Genomic DNA, 24,059 nt, shown 5'->3' on the forward strand with positions numbered 1-24,059 from the left:
GGCGGGCGAGGAGGGTTAAAAGTGGCGGTGAGCGAGGGCGGAGAACGCAGAAACGCAGCTAGTCGGAGGAGGTCGGGTCTCCGTGTACAGGTCTAGGGGGGATGTTTGCTGCGCCTGTATGTATTCCGGGCTGCAGTAAGAGCCTGTTGGCGTACGTACACGGTCGGGCAGCGTAGGAACCGTGAAATGTGTACGTGTTGCCCCATACAAACGAGAGCCAACGGAGCCAAGCAGCTATCCATCAGGGTGCTTTTGTCGCCCTAATGAGACCCTGAATTATTCAGCTTACGGAACACCCCTCTCGCTCTCTCTCTCTCCCCCTTTCTCTCACTCTTCCTCTCCGAACGACCCCCCACACACCCACCACCACTCCCCGGGGAACCTGGTTGCACTCGTTGGAAAACTTAAGAGTCGGTCGGCCATTCCGGTGCGTAGGTTGACACCGCGTTCCCGATTGCCGATTTCGCGAAGCTCGCGCGAAACTTCATGCAACCAGCCGACGATCACATAGGTGGAGAAGGAAACGACTCGCAGTGGTATGGACAGTTTATTTCGTAAGTGATGTGAGACCATTTTGTTTAAATAAGATGTCACATAATTTGCCATTAATTCAGTGTAAACTTTTTATTTAGAAAAAGTTAATATTTAATATCTTGAAAAATGCCAATGCTTTGTTTAATTTAAAATTGGCCAGCGAAGGAAATTGCGTAGCGATTGAGTTTAAAAGTGGGATAAGTTCAATTTCCACAGATATAAGTGACGGGAATTGCGAGAGAAGAATTTCTTATACACCGCACAGGATTATTATGATGTTGTAAAACAATATAGAAAAAATTTATTCATTTCGACAAATGACAATTTCATTTTGACAAAAAATCTGCAAAACACACTTTAAAAACATGTAAAAGATACTAACGGAGGAGAGGTAAACTGGTTACAAATATGTTGGATGAGGTTTTGCAAAAGTGCACCTATACTATATTATATAAAATACCGATGAAGGACATAGAATTTAGAACCTTTCTCACTTACATGTCGGCGAAGACCGTCAAAATTTAAAAGAATCGCTTCGGCGCATTTGTATATCGATACCAGACTTATTACATACGAAGTATATAAGGATATTGCTCCTTATATACATATATAATTGGCTTAGATATCTTCTGTGCATCAGGAATATTTCAAAACATTGCCACATAAAGAGCATAAATAAATAATAGCAATATCTTATGTTAAGTTCGACAATGCATAAATATACTTGTCCTTCAAAATAAAGAATACTACTATACTAATACTACAATGCAATTGGCTAACTATGAAAGTGATGTAAGTCCATTTACAGCCCGTAAATATATATTATTTTAGTTAAATTCGTCTAAAATAAATTTATATAATTAAATTACACATTGATAAATGAATAGAAACATTGCCAGATTTAACATAATTAATTTATATTATTGAATTGAGTAATATACTAATCTTTAAATTCTTTCTCTCATTGATAATTACATAATATAAACTTTTATCATATTATATAAAAAAGTCGAAATCACGGCGAAAAAACGGCTTCGCGAAGAAAACCGCAAACGAAGGTAAGTCGATGATCTCGCGACATCCGGTAATGTCGGTAAGGACGGCAACTTCCAGATTTAAAGTTCCCAGATGATAAAACTAGATCAGGTCTGATTAAAAAATAGATTTTTCAACTAGTTTGCATCTTCTCGTATAATATAGAATTCGTCAAATAGACTATCCTTAGAATAATATAATAGTTTCATATGGAAAAAGCATTTCTAAATACATTTAATTACGAAATATTCACATGTAATTACTATTTCAAAACGAGTTTATTTGCCGTTTTGTATTATATCGGAAGATTCAAATATTTATAGTGAACTTACTATTTCAAAAATCTATTTTTCCCCAGCCTTGAACTGGGCGGCCGAGCGACCCCCCTCTCCTTTTTCCGCATACTGGTACACCCCCCACCTCCCACCCCCTCCCCCGCCGTCACAGAGCCAGTTCCCGTTTATATTCTCTACCGAAGTGAATACCTTTGAGTGTCCTCTGAAATTCTAGAAAGAAGCGAAATCTGAAAAGGCCAAAATTAAACGGCTAGGCTAAACAAGTTGCTTGAATATTGTTGACTTAGCGTTCATGTTGAAGGCATGCGCAATCCGCACCAGTTATCTTCTTCAGAGCCGTGCTATTTTGGAAATCCGGTTGGACGTGGCGTCTGCAATCTCTCTTTTTAAATATTGTTAATTTCATCTTTTCTTCATTTTATTCCTTGTGCAATTACCAATGATAATATTCGCGTTTAACTCTTTGGTCTATAATATCGTGTCAGACACGTTATGAAGATTTTTAACATAATTTATTAAATATGTATGTTATTCGCTTCTCTTAAATCGAAATTAAATTTTACCTAGCTACTATTAATGTTTAAACGTTGAAATAAAAGTTGCCATGTAATAAATATAAATTTTCTGTCTGGTGTAGGAATTTATTACTAACAAACAAATGCTAATCGACGTAGATGTGAAATAAGTTGAAGTACAAGGGGTTAATACAATTCCATTTTGATATTATTGAATTATTAATTTTATAGATATTATTAGTTTAATACGCGATGAATAACTCGTTCACAACAGGTATCTTCATAAACAGGAGGTGAAATTATAAACAAACTGTTCATGCAAAGCTGCATATGAGAACCATGATTATCCTAATCTCTCATGTTGCAATATCCTAAAAATAAGCCAAGTAAATCAGATTATCAGTACAAGCAGTATTAAGAGTAACTGTTTTGTTATCCAAATTATCAGAAAATCGAGATTCAATTGCATTTTTTATTTCAAGCAGTTGTTGCACATACAATTAAAGCGCTAGAATACATCCGACTTTCAAATAGTGAAAGTGTTCAATAAAAACTGTGCTTAATAAGACAATGTTTTTTAACGAAACGTGTTGCTTGTAGCTTTAATATTAAAAGATACTTAAATAAAATTTTGTTATTCATACTGGTCATCACAAGGACGCCGAATATATCCGGCACTCGTACCCAAAAGTGTTAACCTCTTCAGGGATTCTACCACGTATATGAACGTTTAGTTTTCCTAAAATTATGATTATTCTAAGTGTAAAGAAAATGAGAATCAGTTGAAAAATTATTCGCTACAGAAATCCTCAGCAATGCCGAAAAAACCTCATCGAATTAAATGAAACGGATGATAAATAAAAGGAGAACAATTAAATAAATTGTTCCCTACAATAAAAATTCATCTCTGATGAGGTTAAATAGTTCCACCGTGCCGCTTGGATTCATGAATGGTACACATGTAACACATTCCTTTTTCAAAGAAAACCAAAACTTTCGCTCGCAACATTTGATGAATCTGTAGCGACACGTTGAAGCTTGCCAATAAAAGGGAACACATTTATGACATTCATTGATGGTATTACCAACTGCTTTACGTAAGGACGAAATATAAATCTGTGCGCATGCAGCTATTGCAAGGTTATGTTAATAATGTAATATAATTACAAGGTGGGTCTAAAAATGTCCCATCATGCACTATCGTACATCAAAAAGGTGGGACATTTTTATCCCCACCGTGCCCCAAAGAGTTAAAGGTGTACGAACACTATTGTCGATCACTGTACGTATCAGTCACTTTATATAAAATAAGCGCTTAGCTCTTCTGCACATAGAAACCACGAAGAGAATTCTCGCCAATGACGATTAATGTTAATGCGACTATGAACTATCAAAAAGAAGACATTTCCTAACTGACCGACTTCTCCGTATTCCACAGAAAAAAAGAAAGTAAGCCGTGAAAGTATACAAACCTCCTTCGTTTTTCAAACGGAGCATAGAAAAAGCGGGGGGAGGAGGAGGAGGAAGGATGACCAGAGGAAGGTGTTGGTGTTCGGTGACAAAAGCTGCAGCCGGCATAAACTCGGAGCCGGGAACGACAACCGTTTTGCAAGCCGCAACGAACGATCCAGGCCGGCAGCAGTCCCGCTAAATAATCATAACTCAGAGAGACATTTGTAACGCCAGCCTCTCGCTCGTATTTATCGCTGTTGTTGGACGGTTTGTTGCAGCAATAACGGTAATGGGCCGGGCCCGCCTGGCCACTCCACCCCCTCGTGCCACACCGGCGACCCTCGAATCCGCCGCCACCGGCGGCTACCCCTTGCCGAGCGATTTATCCTCGGGTAATTAGCACGGGTAATAATTAATGCCGCCGCGCATTGTGCTAATTATCACCGGAGAACCTTTTAAGAAATGAAAGAACATTCGAAATAAAACAAAGAGGACCGACCGTAGGAGCGGCGGACGAGCAAAGGGCCGACGCAGCGACGAGCAGAGTTTCGCGGAGATAAATAGCTTGATGGAAAGATATTTACAAACCCGGGAGCCGGACTGCGGAGGTAATAGGTAATAATGCGATAGGCACGGGGGCGCGATAAACTTCTATGGGCGCGTAGGCGATCGTAATTGAACATTCGTGTTCTTTGAATTGACGTGATTTCTGCAAGGGCGACGATCTCCAGCAAGAAAGTTCGAAAATCAATTGAACCTCTTTGCACACGAACAACCTTTTTAAGCTTGATTGACGTTTTTAATCATTTCCTTACCTGAAGGTAACCATTTCTGTTTTTTGTATGACCTTGACGTTTTATCCTATTTCCAGATTTTGATAACAGAAGAATCAAATTCTATTTCGAGATGCAAGAAACGAATTTAGAAGATTTTGTATGAAATCTCTGTCACGAGTTTGATTTACTACATATAGTGCAGAAGTATAGTATAATAACTATATTGGGATGTATAATAATCTATACAGTATGTCCCAAAAACAGTATGGAAATGAAGGATACCTGTGATTATTTCAAGCAATTTTTTTATTTACAAAAATTTACTTCAAGGCTTCGTTAACGAGTTATTAACGAGAAACGTTGACCAATGAGCGATGAGTATCGTTGATATGAGACGACTGAGCCAATTAGCGAAACTAGGTTTAGTTCGCTCGTTGGCTCGACCGCCTCTCGCCCGCGAAGATCGCTTGTCATTGGTTGATGTTATTCGTTAGTAACTCGTTAACGGTGCCTCCGAGAACATTTTTGTAAAGAAGACAGCTGCTTGAAATGATCTCAGGTATCTCCCATTACTGGATTGCTAAACATTTGTGGGACACCCTGTATAGTGCGTAGTATAGTATATGTATTGTACAGTATGCCCTATTTAAGTTGAGATTGTAAAAATCTCGTAAACACGTGATTTAAAATAACAAACTGACACCTGTCTTTTAGCATTTCGCGTGGGTTGTCAAATGGCATTACTAATTTTTTATCGTAAACCTATATTTTTTATTTCGAAATCATATTTTGCGCAAGAAAATGCCCAACCTTTGTTTGAAACTTGTTTCTGTAATATGACGTTCCTAAATGACATAATATATCTTCTTCAAAAGAACATACCGTTGTTACATCAATGGAGAAACAAAATTGTCGTTGACATAAACGTGAAAAATCAGTTAAATATCTTAAAAGATATTGAAAAAAAAACATAAAAATTAGTATTGTCTAATAACATTTTTTCTTTCTTACAATGGATCGTTCTTATAGTTGACGAAGGAAACTATTTTTAATTTTAATTTTTGTAAAATGTATGTAAGTGAGAATTCGCATAAAAACGGTAACATGCTAGATATAAATTATAGTTTATTACAATAGAAGTTTTAATCATTAGAATATTATAATTATATTAATAATACATCAAATTTTATTAATTTAGTATAATAATAATCTTTGAGATAGCAAAAGTTGTATGTTTATAAATATTATTGATTGGAGCGTCTAAAAAATTCTACATTCAGTTATTTGTTATGTAAAATATAGAATAGTCATCGTATTTTATTATAGAATATTCACCATTTTTTTCATCGAAAAACAATTATGTTTTTGAACTTTCAATCTATCATGTTGCCTTATCATTCAAACTCATCTAGCTCTACATTTTATAATAAAATTGTAAATGAACTCTACGTAATATTATGAAAAATATTGAAGAAAAATTTTCGGAAACTAATAGTTACAGATTTTTGGCACAATGAATAAATCTTACACGAATGGATAGATAAAATGCACAATTTTAATGCTTATCACTATTAAACACGATTGTATATTTTTATATACTATTCAGTTTTAGATAATTTTCAATAGTTAACAACTATTTTCCCTTACAAGACTAACATATCATTGCGTCGACATCTAGCCACTTTGCGCAGAACTATAAAAGCAAACTGCATGATCGTGAAATGATAATTTACCGACTTCTTAGCATGAACACATCTGCCATCTACAGATCTCATATTAAATTAATTAAATGACGACGCTCATCGCTAGATAAATTAGTATTTTATTATTTACTAATAGTAATCAATTTAAAATACAATGAAAATGTAAAAGTATCGAAATTATCACAGCACTTTTACCATCGATAATTATGTCAATCATTTAAATATTTCCAAATAATAAATACCATAGTTTTCAATGTAAAACATATACGTAGAAGTCAATGAAAATCGCATTGATAAGATAAAAAACAACTGTTTCAGTAATTATTATTCAAGTATTGGTCTAGAAACGTAATGGTTATGGTGGATATGGTTGTTTTAGCGTGACCAACGAATGGGTCTTCTTCCCTAATGACGAAATCGGGTATTATTTATCGGATGCGGCTGCTCCAAAAAAAAAGAAGGAAAAACAGAAACGCGGAAAAAGCATGGTGGAGAAGAAATTCGGTGAGGTCAGCTACAGAGCATAGGTCAAATCACATGATAAAGGGGCTTTCACGGTCGCTTCGTGATAGAATTTACGATGCTCGACGGACTCCTTTGACATACTTTGTTTGCCTAGACTGCGATCAGTGCATTTCTTGCCTTCGGCGAACAACGTGCATTACGTGTTCGGGTTTCAGTGACGTTTCGAACCTCTTCTGTGACTCCAATTCCGCGAAATTCAACTCTTACCGTAGTGCTTCGACTTTCTTTTCCTTCCGCAAGCCAGGAGAACTCTGTGTCATTGTTAAAACTTCGTTACCACAGGAGAATGCATTTGTTACTCTAATTTCAGGTAAAACGCTCCAAAATGCTTACATCTTATTTTTAAGCTTTTTGTCATTTTGTCTACCACTCGTCTAGACGAAAACATTTGGAAAATTTGTGTTACAATAGCAGCTTGCAATAATAATCCCACTGAATTAATATCTATAATAGTAATTGTTTCAATACGATGCTATTCGGTGAAATGTTACTGATTCATAAAAAGTTGATATATAAAATTAAAAGAGTATTTTCTTCGTAATCTTCTGAGTTGGACGAACGAGTTCCTTGGAGAAAGATTTAATTTAATTTGACTTGAAATGAAAATAAGAAATAACTGTTTGAAATAATTCATTTCGAGTCGTTGTTTTTAATGCTGTCGTTTGAAAGTAAGAATAACATCGATACATTTGAAAACAATGGTTACCTCAAATTAAGAATAATTTTGATATTTTTTATTTCGTATATTGTTTTAAATTAATAAATCATTTTTTTTTTGAGCTCATCCAATATTGTCACGAAAGAAAATGATCATTCGACCGGTGCGAAAGATGAAAAGGGGGTGTTGTTCTTCAACAAAATGTTTTTTACTTTTGGATAATCATTTAACAATATTTCAAAAGAGGTCACAAGCGTGGAAATAATTACGCAATGAATTAACACGTTATTGGAAATATAATAATATTCCAAATAATGTAATTATTTTATACTTTTATAGTTTTTGAAAGCGGTATTACAAAAGTATACATCCTTCTTTTAAGATAAAATAAATTTCTTAATCTTTTGCACTCGGATATCTTATCAAGATAACATATCTGCTGCAGGTTATAGTAAAAAATTATTAATACTTAAAATCTATTTAAATAGAGCAATTATTTATTATTTTATATTTGTCTAAATTTATTTAGTATTAAGCTTAAAAGTTAGAGGAACCAGTTTACTAAACAATATCTAAACAAAATTTTGCAAAAAATTGGAATTGATTGTAGTGGAAAAGAATATTAAAAAATAATATTTTTTCAACTTTTTAATCTAAATTTCTGACGAGAATTAAAACAGATTGTCTTATACATATGTCTCGTACATATGAAATCGACTAACACAAATACGAGTATAAGATTTCGTTTATTAAATATTTATTTATCATATAATCTAATGATGTGGGAGAAGTGAAAGTCAAATGACCAGTTACATGTGTGAAATTAATGTAAAAGTGTTCATATAATAATTTATATAATTTATACACGACGTTAATAACAATTCAACAGTTCAACTCATTTAGTTTTTTCTTTAATCTACAAAATTACTCAGCCTGAAACTTCACTCAGCCAGAAATTCGTCAACGATACTGCGTATTTCGTTGACATTTATTGTAGCGCATACATCGGAATATTTAAGAACAAATTTTCATATTGCATGATGTAACAAAATAAACGTTCTTTCAGTTAGAGCACAAAATAATTAGGAAAATATATCACAGTTACCGATCAAGTGTAACTCATGTTTTTAAAAGTTAAAATCAAACGAATACCGTTATTAATACCTTTTCATTACAATGGTTTTAAAATGATCTACGGAACAGAAAATAAAGCATACATAATCATTTGAAACAAAATCTGGACAAATATAATTTCTAGTTTTCATTCCTTTGTATCTGGACGACACTTTCGTCGAAGTTTAAGGACATGATGAATCAGAATCTTGTCACTTGGAATTATCAGTTACTGTTATTATCAACGTTTGGTTAACCGAAAGGTAACGGTTGCTGATTGATTGAAATCTAACGGTTAGCGGTTTCAGTATAATTCATGACTCCATTTCGGACCCCGTCCTTGAAATTAATCGAAAAAGGAAACATAAATTTCCCATTAATGATGTAGAGTTGTCAGAACCAAATACAATATTACTCGAAATTGTGAATCGTTTAACACAATACGACAACGTTTTGTTAACATATGATTGATTGTTTATAGATTTTACGAAGCAAATAAAAATAATTCTGCAAACATTATATAAAAAAGAATTTATTCGTATGAGTAACGTTTGGACAATACACATCGGTAAAAAATATAATGGTAGTTAATAAAAAAAATAATAGGAATCTAATAAAAAGGTAGAAAAATATTAAGATATTTGCAATAATTTCAAGTTCTTTCAAATAGACAAACAATCATAAAATGACGATTCACTAATTTTTTAATCTACGATCGTTAATGTAATTCGTTAATAAATTGTTAACGATGCCTTGGAGAAAATTTTTGTAAAGGAAAAAGCTGCTCGAAATGATTTTAGGTATCTCTCATTTCTGGATTTTAGACATTTTTGTGACACCCTGTATACTGCGTACTACAATATATTGTCCACTATATAAATAAATATAATAAATATAAAATTTATGAGTTATCTATTCAATATATGCGTTACTTGCAGAAAATATTACAATAACACTCGTCAAAAATCGGAATAAATGTCTTATTGTTACTTTCATAAATTAATATAAAACAAATGCTTTTAAAGCTCGGTGGTGTAAAAAGTGCATACTCAATAACGTCACATACTGGCATAATACACAGCAGGTATAAATTATTGTAAATTGTAACAAATCATTTTTCATAAGCTGTAACGAGTCAATAACTCACAATTAGTAACGCGCCACATTATCTGCAAAACAGATAGAGAACGGGTTTGTAAAATAGAAAATTACGTAAGCAGTACATACTTCGCGTGTATATATTTTTATTACGCGTCGAATCCCGCGTAAAAGATGCAACTCTTGAACCACTGCCAGAAACGCACGTCGGTTTATAAGACGCTTTTCAATGCAGAATAAAATTTGCAATAGTTTAGGATAACCGCGAATATGAAACAATATTGAGTCCTTATTCAATATCATTATTAAGATAATAATATAAACTTTATTATAACAATTTAACAAAACAAACATAACTCCACGCGTTATAATAAAAACTAAACTGTAGATATTGGTGTAAAATAAAAATGGCTTTCATTGATTTAAAAAACTAGAAACCATATTTCCCTTTTGTCTTAAATAATTTAAATTAACTCAGTGTAATATATCCATTTTATTTTTTATTTATATTTATTTTTTTTTGTAGTATCATTCTCATGGCAGCCAGAAGAATAAACTCATACCGCTAGCAAAAGTGTACTATAAAATTAAATAAATAAATAGTTTTCCATAATCGGTATAATATCATCGCCTTCGTAGTTCAGAAATACATGTAATTTACACTCGTTATACCTCCCACTCCACAGTACGGAAGTTCCGGGGCGTCACGTGATCTACCCCTGCTCATTCGATTTTAAATCCAGCTTATTCTTCTAACTACCACGATCATATTCACTAATTTTCAGTCCGAATTAATGCTTTTGTAGATCGTATTCACTTTATGCTACATCAGTGTCATATATAAACAATTTAATTCCTTCCTATGAACACAACATAATCTACATTATTGCTAGGTTTGGATACTAGATTTAAGCTATGGGGAATGGGGATAGGTGCCATGATGCTATTATAGCCACTGTCGCGTCCCGTGCATAATTTTAATTAAAATTAAAAAGGAACATTATTGTTTGTAAACATTTCAGGTTAGATTTTTATTAGATTAAATACAGACAGTTTTTGAATAGGTTATAGTAATTTATACTTATTAAATTTATAATTAAACTATAATAGATAATATTAAGCAGTACTTATACTTCCGATGATTCGCATCTTACATGGCTGTTTGTATAAACAGGTTACAGGTTATGCTCTTTTTAAGTGATAGGTTCATACTTTTTTATTAACCTCTCTTAACGCGCTTATATAATAGTTTACAAAAATATAATATTATTCGCGGTCTTTGTCAATTTTTCGTTCCTTATTGCTAGATTCCAGTCTTATTTTCTTTTATATCATGTTGTGGTTACAATATATTTTGTTGTATGTATAGTATAGCTGTAGATATAGCTTCAAAATAGTTTTTCTAAAACAAATCAAATCATTTATATGACATCACAATGAATTCGGTTTATAAGCTATGTTAGTACGATATGTGTGCAATTTCGATACTGTGTTGAACTGCTTTAACATTTGACATTAATGAATATACGAAAAGGTTTAATTTTTAGAAAGCAAATTTAATTAATCGTAAAATAAAAGTACAAAATATTATATTTAGGTAATATCTAGATTAAGAATATTGAAATAATTATTGTTGAAAATTTATGTTCCTAACACTATTTTGATTCTTTTTGCAATTTTTTTAAACAATACGTACGTCAATTGTCAATACACGACTCTATTGTCAAGCATCTAAGGCTTGAATTTTAAGTCTAATTGACCTAATCGAATGACCATCTTAGCCATTTTGTATAATTATGTTTTTACATGTACATTTCGCATCATGTTACAGCGAATTATCTATGGACCTGGAGGATTGTATAACTGTGTGTGGGTGTTTAAGCGAGCGCGGCGATGAGGAAAATTTCGGCCATATTGTGGGAAGCATCTAGTACTGCCATCTGTTGTCAAATTGTAGAATAATTGTTTGTTAACGTAGAAAAATGGTAAAACTACAAAACGCAAACGAGCATAATAGCGTCACTAAGCGTTCTTGCACCAAACATAGTTACAACGCAATTACAATCACAATTTGACGACAGATAAAGCTCTATTTATTCTTATCGATATGGCTGACATATTGACCTCTGCCTTCGCGTTCGCTTCGCATCCCGTGTTTAAATGTCCAATTTCTGCACAATCCTTTAGACTCATGGAACTTATCTTTTATGTCTCATCTTTTGTTTACTGAGCTTTTTAATTTTTTAAAATGTTATCTTATTATCTAATTATTAATATTATCTATTTATTCAATCTCTCCAATCCTTGTAAACAGAGCTAAAACTGTGCAATGTGAACTATAGAACAGTACAAATTAATAAGCCATTCATATTTTAAGCAGGAAACATATAGTAAAAAATTGTTTGGGGTGACGACCACCGCAATATATTTCAAGATCATTGAAATCAGTGTTGAGGATCACATTCCGAATTACCTATATTTACATAATTCTATTTTCTATTATCTCTAATATAAAATTATACAAATATACTATTTTGTTAAGTTGTTTTTTAAATACACAGGTTATCTCAACTAAAGGAGTTCACCCACACTGCTTATAAAGCTAAAGTAATCTTGACATTTTTACCGATACTTAAACAAAAACCAAACAGTAACCTATATTTGTATATTTCTATACTCTATCGATTCTAATATAGAAAATTGTATACAGTTTTCGCTTAAATATCGTTAAAAATATAAAAGTTACTTCGTGTCTATAATTATTCGAAACGCCGCATCCGCGATTAAACATGCAATGGAATTCACAGAATTGAGAGGTCACTGTTGCACAAAAATTACGTGTTTACATTCGGTTAATCGTGAACAGCAGTTATCGAGAAGGGGTCGTTGTTACGATTAATTTATCACGCTGTATACGTAGTGGCAAAAAGATCACAAGCATTTTTACAACCGAACGCGCCGGTCTTTAGTCTGTGCATGTGCATTCCAAACTGCGAACGCCGCAAACACAATTACCGTGTTCGTTGGATGGAAAGCAATTAGTAGAACGTTAACCAGCAGTTTCATAAATTACAAATAATTCACGACAACGCGCAACGACCAAACGATTAACTCTCCTGCAACCAGAGGGTTATCATGCTTCTGAAAATTTTATGCATGATTTTCGCTCGGAACATGCGTGTAATGGCAATTTGGCTACGGATCAAAATGATCCCACTGTTTGCTCCGAATTAACGTGCTTTAATTAGCGTATTCCTAATCTTTAACCTTACATTAATTTGCAACTGGCGGATCTTTGCGCAAAATAAAAATTGTCAGCACTAATTGTAAGAAACAGTAACCAGTTGGAGGTTCTTTCCTTTTTCTAATAATTTTAACATGTTGAGAATGATGTATCGATATTTTAGGTTCCTTGAAAATATATAAAATCCGCAGTTTACTAATTATTTACCGATCTCCGTCGCTGTGCATCTATTAATTGTTTTAATACGTTTTCGTATGGTTACGATATTTTGCGAATAATATCTTCGTGTTTCTGAGTTATAACGTTAAAATGATGTAACTCATCAATCAGCTGTTCTTTATTAGTAATTATATACACATTTTTGGTATAATTATCTACCAAATTTTTACTAAGGTATAACAGTTATATTATACTAATCAGATTAGAAGTATTGGAAATAATATTTTATATAACGTTAACACAAATCTCACGAAGAACATTTTCACATACATAGATTAACAATCTCGATCGCCTCCTATTTCTTATTTATCATTTCAATTGTTCACTAAATTTACTGTTACTTCTGGCAGATTGTTCAATTATTCTGACTAAAAATAACTCCACAAAAGCCAGAAACAAAGCAACAATATCCCAAAATTCACGGAATGTCTTCACAGTTGGGCATTTCACTGATTCTATTTTACTATAACCGCACGAGAGCTGTAATCTAATGATCATTATCATTTTGATAGTCACTGTCCAGAGCACCAAACGATAGAGTACGAGAAAACCAGAGATTTCTGTAAAGAGTTCCACGTCCCCGTTCTACAAATCTACGTCTGTAAACGCAGGCTAGGAACCTGCTAACGCATTGATTACGGTACTCGACTCTATTGGCGGTTTTGCGCACGACGCCCACTTGCTCTCATTTTTGCTTCATTGTTATTCATACTCGTACTTACGCGAAACCTGTATTTGCTTCCTCGCAGTAATACCACTGCTTGTGAACAAATACAAAATCATCGAAATAACCAGGAAAGTACTTGCTGTTTACAATGCGAAAAATTCAAACTATACTTTCTTTTTATAAAATTCTAGTCTCTTTCATCATGAAAGGCTCAATAAGTGATACAGTCAAGCGAAAATTAGTTTTACATAATTTTGAGAGACTTTATACTATGAAAATAAAATAAAAATACAGCTTACATATTGTATTTTAAAACAATGTACTTACAATTAATAAGATTATTTATATTATTAATACTATAAGACTATTTATATTATTTTTTATAATCTCACATTAATTTGTTTGTATTATGTGAACATCGTTCAGATGATGTTTCGTTACTAACTTACGTTAGTCGATCAAATATCGTTAATTAAACATACTTTTCATAATGTTATAAAACAAAAATAAAAGATAACGTTACAGAATATGTTCGCAATAATGTCCACTAATTAATAGACAGGATCTTTCGTTTCGAAAATGAAAAATTTCTCGATGATAACATTAGGCACTAATGAATTTGTATCGAGAATTTGCATAAAGATGCACAGTCTATTAATTATTATAACACATAGTTGGTATGCTGTTCACGCTTCTTAATTATATGTATGAAAGTAATTTCACGTTTCCTATCATTAACTTTTTTAAATAACTCCGTACCATAATAAACTTCCTGAAATGTTATACCGTAAACTACTTCGTTAATGTTTCCCTTAGCTAGTACTAACCTATAATTGGAGCGCTCTTAGGACTGTTCTTCCTGAATTGTTTGCTTTTTCACTATTAACCCAATTCTACGCTATTGACGACAAGTCAATCAATTTACTGCAGTAGGATTACTATAATAGGTTAATAACGATCAGTATTTCAATAACTAACACACATTATTAACAACAAATATTATTCTTATGTCTGCCAATATTCTTTATTTCAAAAAGCCATTCTAAATGCATTCAGACATAATCAAGTGTTATTAATATTATTTAAAAAGAAAAAACAAAAGTTATATATTTCAGAGATCGGTAGTATTGGGGCTGAGCATATAATAATTAATTGTTTAAATAATACCTAAGTATATCATCTCATTTTGCTCAATATTACCTTGAAATAGTTGTTTATTAATTTATTAGATGATCCAAATACTTTCTTCAAACTGAATCGAGGGTGTAGGAACAGATTATGATGGTTGCAACATATAATTTTGTAACAGCCTGTACATAGTGTAAAGACAATAGATTTTTAGTGTCTAGATGAATAGAGGTAATAATAAAAACGATTTGACTAGTAATGCGTTTTAAATTGCATACATTAACCTATGGTTCAAGAACAATCAGGGTCACCTTAGGTTAATTACGAAGGAAAATCATTTTTGACCTGGAAGCGATCGTAAAATTTAATGTCTTCTTTGGTGAATGAATCTTCAATTATATTGTTTGTTTTATGTTGATTGAATAATTTATCTGTGAGTACAATTACCAATTGGTAATGTTCTATTCTACAATTATTTAGTATGTAATCGTTACGTACTTGTTTCTTTTGGCATTAGGTTGTTCCTTGTGAATATGTTTTTATTCATTGTCGAAAATATTACCAAATTATAAAATAAACATCCGATATGTATTATTTTACAAAAATGTTATAAAAGGTTTAACATAACCTTGATCTGCAATGACTTTCTGCGTTCTTGAATAAGTCAATAGACGAAATTTAAAAAATTTTGTCAGAAACATGAATATTAAAGCAGTTCATTATGTCATTTGCATTATCGACTAATAATACTATATCTACCAATGACATTCTATTTCACAGCTGTTGGTATTTAACTAAAGTAGTCCATGTAACTAATTTCTCAAGAGCAATACAAGGAAATATTGAAGTAATCGAAAGTTTGCTTCACTTTTCTTTCTCATAAAGGAAACAATTTTTTCAAAACACATTTGTTGAGATCTCAAGGTCATTAATACTTTTTTTAAAGCTAAATAGTATGTTTATATTATTGTCACTTGATAAACAATATCAGGACGAGTCCAACAACCTATAGTACCATGATCTACATGCAAACTCGAACAGAAAATATTGATAATAATATATGTGATGCATAAAAAAGAAAGAAAATTCATTTCAGCAGATGCTCAGAACGATGTTCAATAAATTCTATAAGTTGCTGTTAACGATGCACGACCTGCTATCAAATTCTTCTTATAATTTTGTAAATGTAGTGAAACGAATAACACGTAATTATTTTTTATATCCAAAAACTAGCATCTAACCTTAAATTACACTTCAAATGATTTCAGAGTTGTCCTTCAAAACGTACAAATGGGTAAAAATACTTTAATTGTCATTTAATGTTCTAAAAATGCACTTATCGATTTTTCAGGCATTTCTGTCTTGTTGCTCGAACATTTATGGAAGTCATTATACTACCATTAATGTGTAAACAACTTTTAAAACACAATAACTTTTTTAAAACTACACTAAAATATTACATTTTTTTACATGATAGAGGAACTATTTTACTAGGCCACAACTAGAATGCTTTCTTAAAATTTTGTTATTGTTTAAAATGAAAAAAGAAATAAGAAATTCATGGTTGAAACAAAGTCCCAAATATAACAAATCTACTCTATACTTTTTTAAGTTTTTTCATAAAAAATCACCTGGTTCCCGCTTGTACATCCCTTTCAGGGACACCATGTACAACATGCGTTTTGTACAACGTAAATCGCATTAATAATAAATTTATACGAAAATCTTAAGCAAGCATTTCTTTCGATTTTTAACCAATCATACTACTTAGACTCGACAGAAATGCTGCAGCATCGATTGAAAAATATTTACCACATCTTAACGCGTGAAAAATGTAATACTTCTCTCTAGATCCTACACGTTGATAGGTAAACATAATAAAGAAAATATAAATCATCAATTTGTACGTAATACGTTTTTAATCCAAAGTCACAGATATTGGGAGATTCGCTCTAGTCACCACTATACTTTTTATTGCATTTCACCATCGAAACATTAAAAGCAAAGAACGTTCTCCGAATAAAAGAAGCCGTCGAACGATCCGATACGAGGACTCGTACTTATCGTGCAACCCGATACGAAGCTACGGAGATCACTTTATTCACTGGATACTCACACGACCACAGAAGTTAATAAAGTTATCCCAATTAGCGGATCAAAGCTGTCCCGGTAGCTACGATCTAACCTCGACTAAAACAACGCTCGTAGGAGCGCGGCCCACTTCCTATCGCTAACGATCATGCAGGCCAGCACAGCTTCGAGTCTCGCGCGAAAAAAAAAAGAGCAAACTCGATGCGGCCGGAAGCCCGTTCGCCGTCCGTCGGCTTCGCGGAGGTGTCACTACGGGTACGATACACTGGCCCGGGAGGAGTCGACGTCTCCAGCAGTCAGCCTCTAGCAAGAATGCGGCAGGGATCACGGAAAAAGCCAGTGAACCAGACACCGTGGCGAGCTCGTCTCGTTTTAGAACGAACCGCGCACGCGGTGGAACACGGCGTATAGCGCGAAGACCGAGACCGAGATACTTGCTGCGCTGCGCGTTCAGTCCCTTCCAGCTCTCGGAACAGGTTTCATGGTAGGGGGCGAGTACAGTACCGGACAAACGTATTCGGACATATTTTAGAACAAAATAATCTTTTGCAAACTTGACCGAACTACTTGAATTTGTTTTGTCATGTCAAAAGGTTTAGTTTACTGAGAAATACCTTTCATAAATTTTTGTATTTCTAGGAATAATAAGGAAAAAGAAAACTTGTATTTTTCAACCCTTCGCACTTGAGAGGTGGCTCTAAAGTCGCCGCTAAGGATTGTTTCAGTATGTATCGAAATCATTTTTGGATTAACAAAATTGTTTATATTTCAGAAGCTGTCGAAAGTGTTGCATGTGTCAGAAGATTCGATGTCTTCTGCATAAAATTATAAATCATAGAAAATGGAAATAATATGGTTCAAGAAAGCTTGGATTTAAAAAGTTTCCGAGAGCAAAGGATTAACTTTTTTATTTGAACCTGGAATGAAAATTGAAGAAATACGCTTCGTACTGCCATTGAAATATTTAAAAACAACTGCAGATTTCTAACAGTTATTGGTCGAAAATATCAAAAATCTGGAGAAAACTGCGATTTTCGCGATCATTAATTGTTTGTTAATACTCCATCAATTTGGCGATTTTTATTTAATATACAACAGTAATCTTGTTTATTAGTTTAGTATTAGTAATTTTATTAATACTAGTTTAGTATTTAATTTATCAGTAATAATTTTATTGATTAGTAATAACTATGATTCAGTGATAATTTTATAATAATTCATTTATGAGTTTAGTAATAATTGAAACATCGGGGCAATTTATGTTATTTTTTACATTTGTATATATTATATTACGCCGCTTAAGAAAATATTAATTAAGTCGTTGACAAAAGGGTGGTGGTGGAGTTATGATTTTGACTGAATTTGGATACCACGGAGAAACGAAAGTGAAATTTATTAATTGAAAAATTAATAGCAGAAAGTATATAGGATTTCATTAAGGACCAAATAAGTTTTCATGCCACAAAAATTGCTGACAATAACTTCATATTCCAGAATGAAAACGCGTCTATTTATATGGCGAAAATGGTAAAAATGTTTTTTGTAATTTATAAATTTTCAATTATTGATTCGCTAACGAGATATGCAGATCTCAACACGTGTAATAAAAAATTGTTGGGTCTTTCAAGAGCTGATTTTATCAACGGTCGATAATTTGAAACTCTAATGACTTAAAAAATGCATCTGGTAAGAATGATACAAAATGAGTCAAAAGAGGTTTAAACACTGAAAATTTTACCAAGGCCAATAACTGACGTCATAAAAGATAAAAGCGGTTAATAAAAACTACTACTAATAAAAACTGGTAAATTTATGTTGTAAATTTAATTTTATCCACGTATGTTTCATCATTTTTTCTTACCAATTGTATTCAATTTTTTAAGTTATTCCAGATAAAATGAATGTTACCATTTTTATTTTTCCAACCATAACTTATCAACAAACATGACATTTAATAAACTCATTAACATTATAAAGAATGTTTCAAGATTGAACCTACAAGCTATAGATAAAAATGGACCATGAAATAAACTCTCCTTTAGAAGTATGCTATCAAATTCTTCCTTCAAGAGATATTTATTGTTAAAATTGCAGGATTTAATAATGTATTCTGTAAAAATAATTAAACTGATTTAGTAAAAAAATTAAATTAATCATGTATATTACTGAAGATAATTGTTGTATTTATTATTAAAAATAACTGTAACTATTACATATGTCGATCAAAATCACTTCATTTTCTATAGATTTATCAGCATTTAACTACAAAAATTGTAATTGAAGAAGTTTCATAATTAAACAAATTCTCCGTTTCATTAAATATCCTTGTTAAATAACATCTTATCAAAAATGTTTCATACATAGGTTTATTGGTTTTTCAAATCGCGTAATTTTCGTTTCTAATATTTTTCTAGAAAATAAGTTATTTTCGAGATATTTAGACTCAAAACGTGCATATGAACATGCTGTGTATGTTATCTATAAGGTTAAATACAAACTTAAAATCAAAATATCTAGAAACGAAATCTCATTTCGCAAAAACCTGTGAGGTTGTTTTAATAGTAGGTAAGTGCTATAACTTTGTATATTGTAACTATAACCTAAACTCGTTTCAAACGCGATTTGTACGATCGTAAGTTCCCTTGTAAATTTTACAACCTCCGTAACAAATATCTCTTTATAAAAATATTTGCAAGTATTCTCCCGAAGTCAAATTTGTCAGTTTTATAATCCTAAATTCATATCTAAAGTTTTTCGATTTAATTCTGAAACACATTTTAACTATAAGTCTAAAATAATTTTTCTTACTTGTAGTATTTTCATTTTATATGACAAAGTGTATTTTGTACATATGAAATTGATTCTTGTGACTCATACCAACAGTTTCACTATTAACAATGTTTCAAATCTAAACTTTGTTACTATACAAATCATTTTGGAACGTGATGAAATAATTTTAGTGGTGTCTTAGGGTCACCATTCGAGTGCAAAGGGTTAAATGAAAATTGTCAAATTAATAGCCTGTCTTATCTCCTCGCCCTCAATTATAAGTAAGTTACCAAAATTTAGGAAACGAATTTTTTAAATTTTTATTACAGATTCAAAGACAAGAAAGTTAGCAAACCTGCATTTTGTATTTCTCTTTCCAATCCAAGTAATAATAAAATAGAAAATAGGAAGCCATTTTAGTCGTTGCCTGGAAGACTACTCCCGCTATCATCTAGAAAAAAAATTCAAGTCTTTTGTTTCAGTTTTGACGGAGTTGTAGCGTTCTAAAGGGTGTCGGAATACATTTGTCCGGTACTGTACGTCGTCCCCGTGTTATCGGCGGCCTGAATGGGAAGGGAGGAGAGGATCGACGCGAGTTGGAGGAAGGGAGGGATAGTAGAGATGGTAGCGGGATTCGATAGCGCAGGCCTGCCCCGTCTAATTACTCGTATTTACTCGCAGAAGGAGAAGAGGACGCGGCACGGAGCGACGTAAAACACGAAGAGTCCAGGGTAGTAGACACGAGGAAGGTCGTCCGAGAGGAACGAGCGAAAGATGGTCTGTCCGGAAAGGCCGGTCACGGCGCTCACCGTCTCCCTCGTCTACCTTCTGGCACTCTTCGGTGAGTTACTTACTTAGCTGTCCGTTGTTAGTCCTAACAACACACACACTCTCTCTCTCTCTGTTGGCCCGTCCGCCGCTTTGCTTTCTGTTCCTGTCCCTATCCCCCGTGCCATCCTGCCGACACACCATCCCCGCTACTTTCGAATCACATCGCGAAACTCATTCATTAAAAACGTATCAATCTGGTGGGGGTCGCTGCGTACGGTACCGCTCAGAGTTCACCATCGTTTGGATCGTTTCAAACAAAGATTTAGCTAAAATAATTATCGCTATGAATTTCTTGTAGTCGAATATCTTATTCGAGTAATTCTCGTAAATTATTCTATTTTTTTATTTTATAATTTGAAAAATTCGCAAAATTCTTTATTTCTATAATTCAAAGAATACGATTTCTGAATAATTTTTTATTTTATAATTGGAGAAATTTCGTATCGGAGCGTTTCGAAACAATAATGTGGCAGAAATAAGTTGTTAAATTATAAAGAAATGTTTTATCATTTTTATTCAAATCAGTTCATTTTTATACGTGTTCCTATACGAACATTGTTCCTATACGAATAAATTCATTCTTATTCGAATGAATTATCATTTGAATAAAATTTCATTCCGATAATAGATCCCATAAATGTGTCACATTGTGTCAACAGATCATTAATTTGCTACGATCTAATAGTACTAATATGGATTACTTCATGAAACAAGAATTTTTAGCAAAGTTGTAGAAGTTATCACAATTATTAGTAGTTTTATGAAGCCCTTCGTGTGGAACACGCGAGTCCAAAGGGTTAACAGAATGTTGCAACTACGAAGTCACAAATCAGATGGTAGAAGCAAACCTGTTAACCCTCATAAGCGCTTCGAATGTGTATTATAAAATACGCTATGGTTATTAGTTAATGTTCGTTCAGACCCACTTTACACCTCACTTCGATAAATGGTTTCCCTCGCAATCTTATACTTTATATAAACGGCTTGAATTACAACAAAGTATATGCAGAGGCATACGTACAGTATTTGAAACAGGTTTTAGTAATTTTGAAAGGATATGAATATTGCAGAGTCTTTTATACATACTTAATTTTTGAAACAAATTGGAAAAAAGTACGTGTATATATACATTTATACATTCATTATATACATGGGGGATGTAGCTTTATATTTCATTTAATTACAACACTTAACTGAAAACAAAACGTAACTTAATCACTTAGCTCTTTTGAAAAAGAAATATTTCTCAAGGTATGATTGTCATAAAAAAGTGACAACATTTAAAAGCAGTTAAATGACGACACGGCTGATTAAGTCGCCATTTGCACGAATGATTAGGGAGTTGCCAGAATGATAAGCATTAATGACTCGATCCTCAACCAATGGAAATAAAAATAAAATGTAAAAGACTGTTCAAAACGTTCCACTTACGTAGTTAAGCAATTTTCGGGACACACATTTACTCAGAAAAAAAATAACATTTTCCATTTACATGCAACTGACAATGTGGAACGTCTTTTTTATATTGTTTTATATTGCAATATTCAAGCATATATCATCACTTGTTGACACGTGAACTAATCTGTTACAAACATTTGGACGACGAGATTGTTTACGAAAATCCAAAAATTAATGTTTCCACATATACCTCTCGAATGTACCAATTTTGTTTATCATCTGTAAAATTCAGAAGATAAAAATGATGTGACATAACTTTGACATATTGCCATTTTATTCAACGTTTTCATTTCATCTGATATTTTTAGCTGAATCTTCTTTCGAAATCGAATCGATTAAAAAATTCAGTTAACATTTTTGCTGACATAATTGATTGTTTTATCCAAATCTTGACATAATTGATTGTTTTTTCCAAATCTACAAAGACGTAGAATGCTTTTAGAATTAATCATCAGCTTAAGATATCGACGAAAGAAAATTGGTTGCTAGACAAATTTGTTCCTCAATTGAAGATCAATTTACGCGGAATAAATGTTTCCGAAGTTAATTTTCAGAATTTGTAGCATCAAATATTCGTTTTCTAAGAATCCTGTACCTTTCCTGACTTCGCAAAGAAAAACTTGCCGCTCGCAGCTCCACTTGCTTATTCATGATGTCCGCTTTCTTCCTTTTTGGCTTGTATCAATGTCACAGCTGCCCTCGTTACCATTCTTCTTCTGTAACCAATCGTGACCGTATTTGTTAGCCGAGATTATAGTCTGCGGAAACAATTATTTGCCGGTGTTTCTGTGTTTGTATTGTATGTGAAAACGTAATCGCGTATAGTATACCCCTGGCAAGAGGTATTTGATGAAACCAGTTCAGATTAAACAGCTTTCGTTAATAGAACTATTCGTATCCTTGATGTAGAAAATGCTTCGGTTAATGATATAATTAATTGCAATGATAAAACTCGTTATACTTTGTGAGTTACGAAAAACAGGACACTTTAATTTCTCTGTCGGTGTAAAGACCGAAAGGAAAGTTGTAAAAGTGAAATGAAATCATTCAAAGAAATCAGTGCAATGTTGACAAATTGTTTATTTTACATTTTTTTTTTAATTATTTCAAGATAGTACTATTATTATTAAAAAAGATAGTACTATTATTATTAAAAAAGATAGTACTATTTATTATTAAAAAAGATAGTACTATTTATTTTGAATCTCATTATGGGATAGCTAGTTCAGTGACCTATGACACCATGACGTTCGAATGACTTGAAATCAAGAAATTCGTAACTCACCCTATATAAAAATGATTATTACTAAATTGTGTATGTTTATTCTTTTATAAGTAGACTACGGATTTTATGCATAGATGATACAAGTGACAAAAGTTGTTCACAAGTGATAAACAAAATCATTTGAAAAATTTGACGATTTTATTATTGTATTATATTACTATGAACTCATTAAAATAGTTAAGAAAAAGAAATAAGTGTCTATATAATATCTGCATGTTTTAATTAATGAAGACAATTTTTATTTTTTATAAAAAACCGCAGTTTATTTATACAATACAAAATGAGAAGACATATTGGATTGTGGAAGGTTTTAGCGACTTTCAAACGTTACAAAGCATTGTTAGATCATCTTTATCATCGTCTTCATTGTTTGAAATATTAACACTAAAACTTTCTAATATATTAATGTATTAAAATATTATAATTATTAATTACATGATTCTAAAATGAAATGATTCTGATTGAATATTTTCTGCTAAGAAAAATAGCTTTTGTAATGATTAGACAGGATCCTTATGCAAAATAAAAATTGTGTGCACCATTTACAAGTTGCATAGACGCTTCTTCTCTTTATTCTTGATTTTATTATCCTTTTATCTTTACACGAATGCATAGAATCTGTAATCTAGTAATAACCTAAATAACACGTAAGAAATATTAAG

The 24,059-nt window shown here is 32.4% G+C and overlaps 1 protein-coding gene across 2 annotated transcripts in view; it reads left to right on the forward strand.

Moving 5' to 3' along the window:
- Positions 1 to 7,040: 7,040 nt before the first annotated feature.
- Mtp (microsomal triacylglycerol transfer protein) overlaps positions 7,041 to 24,059 on the forward strand; it is a 35,942-nt gene continuing 18,923 nt past the window's right edge. For both annotated transcript variants that reach the window (XM_078176642.1, XM_078176643.1), the window contains exons 1-2: positions 7,041 to 7,146; positions 20,306 to 20,664. In XM_078176642.1, coding sequence (XP_078032768.1) covers positions 20,598 to 20,664 — 67 coding nt within the window. In that variant the 5' untranslated portion in view covers positions 7,041 to 7,146; positions 20,306 to 20,597. The remainder of the gene's footprint in view (positions 7,147 to 20,305; positions 20,665 to 24,059) is intronic.

Source organism: Augochlora pura, chromosome 3 (assembly GCF_028453695.1).
Source record: "Augochlora pura isolate Apur16 chromosome 3, APUR_v2.2.1, whole genome shotgun sequence".
Classification (NCBI taxonomy): domain Eukaryota; kingdom Metazoa; phylum Arthropoda; class Insecta; order Hymenoptera; family Halictidae; genus Augochlora; species Augochlora pura.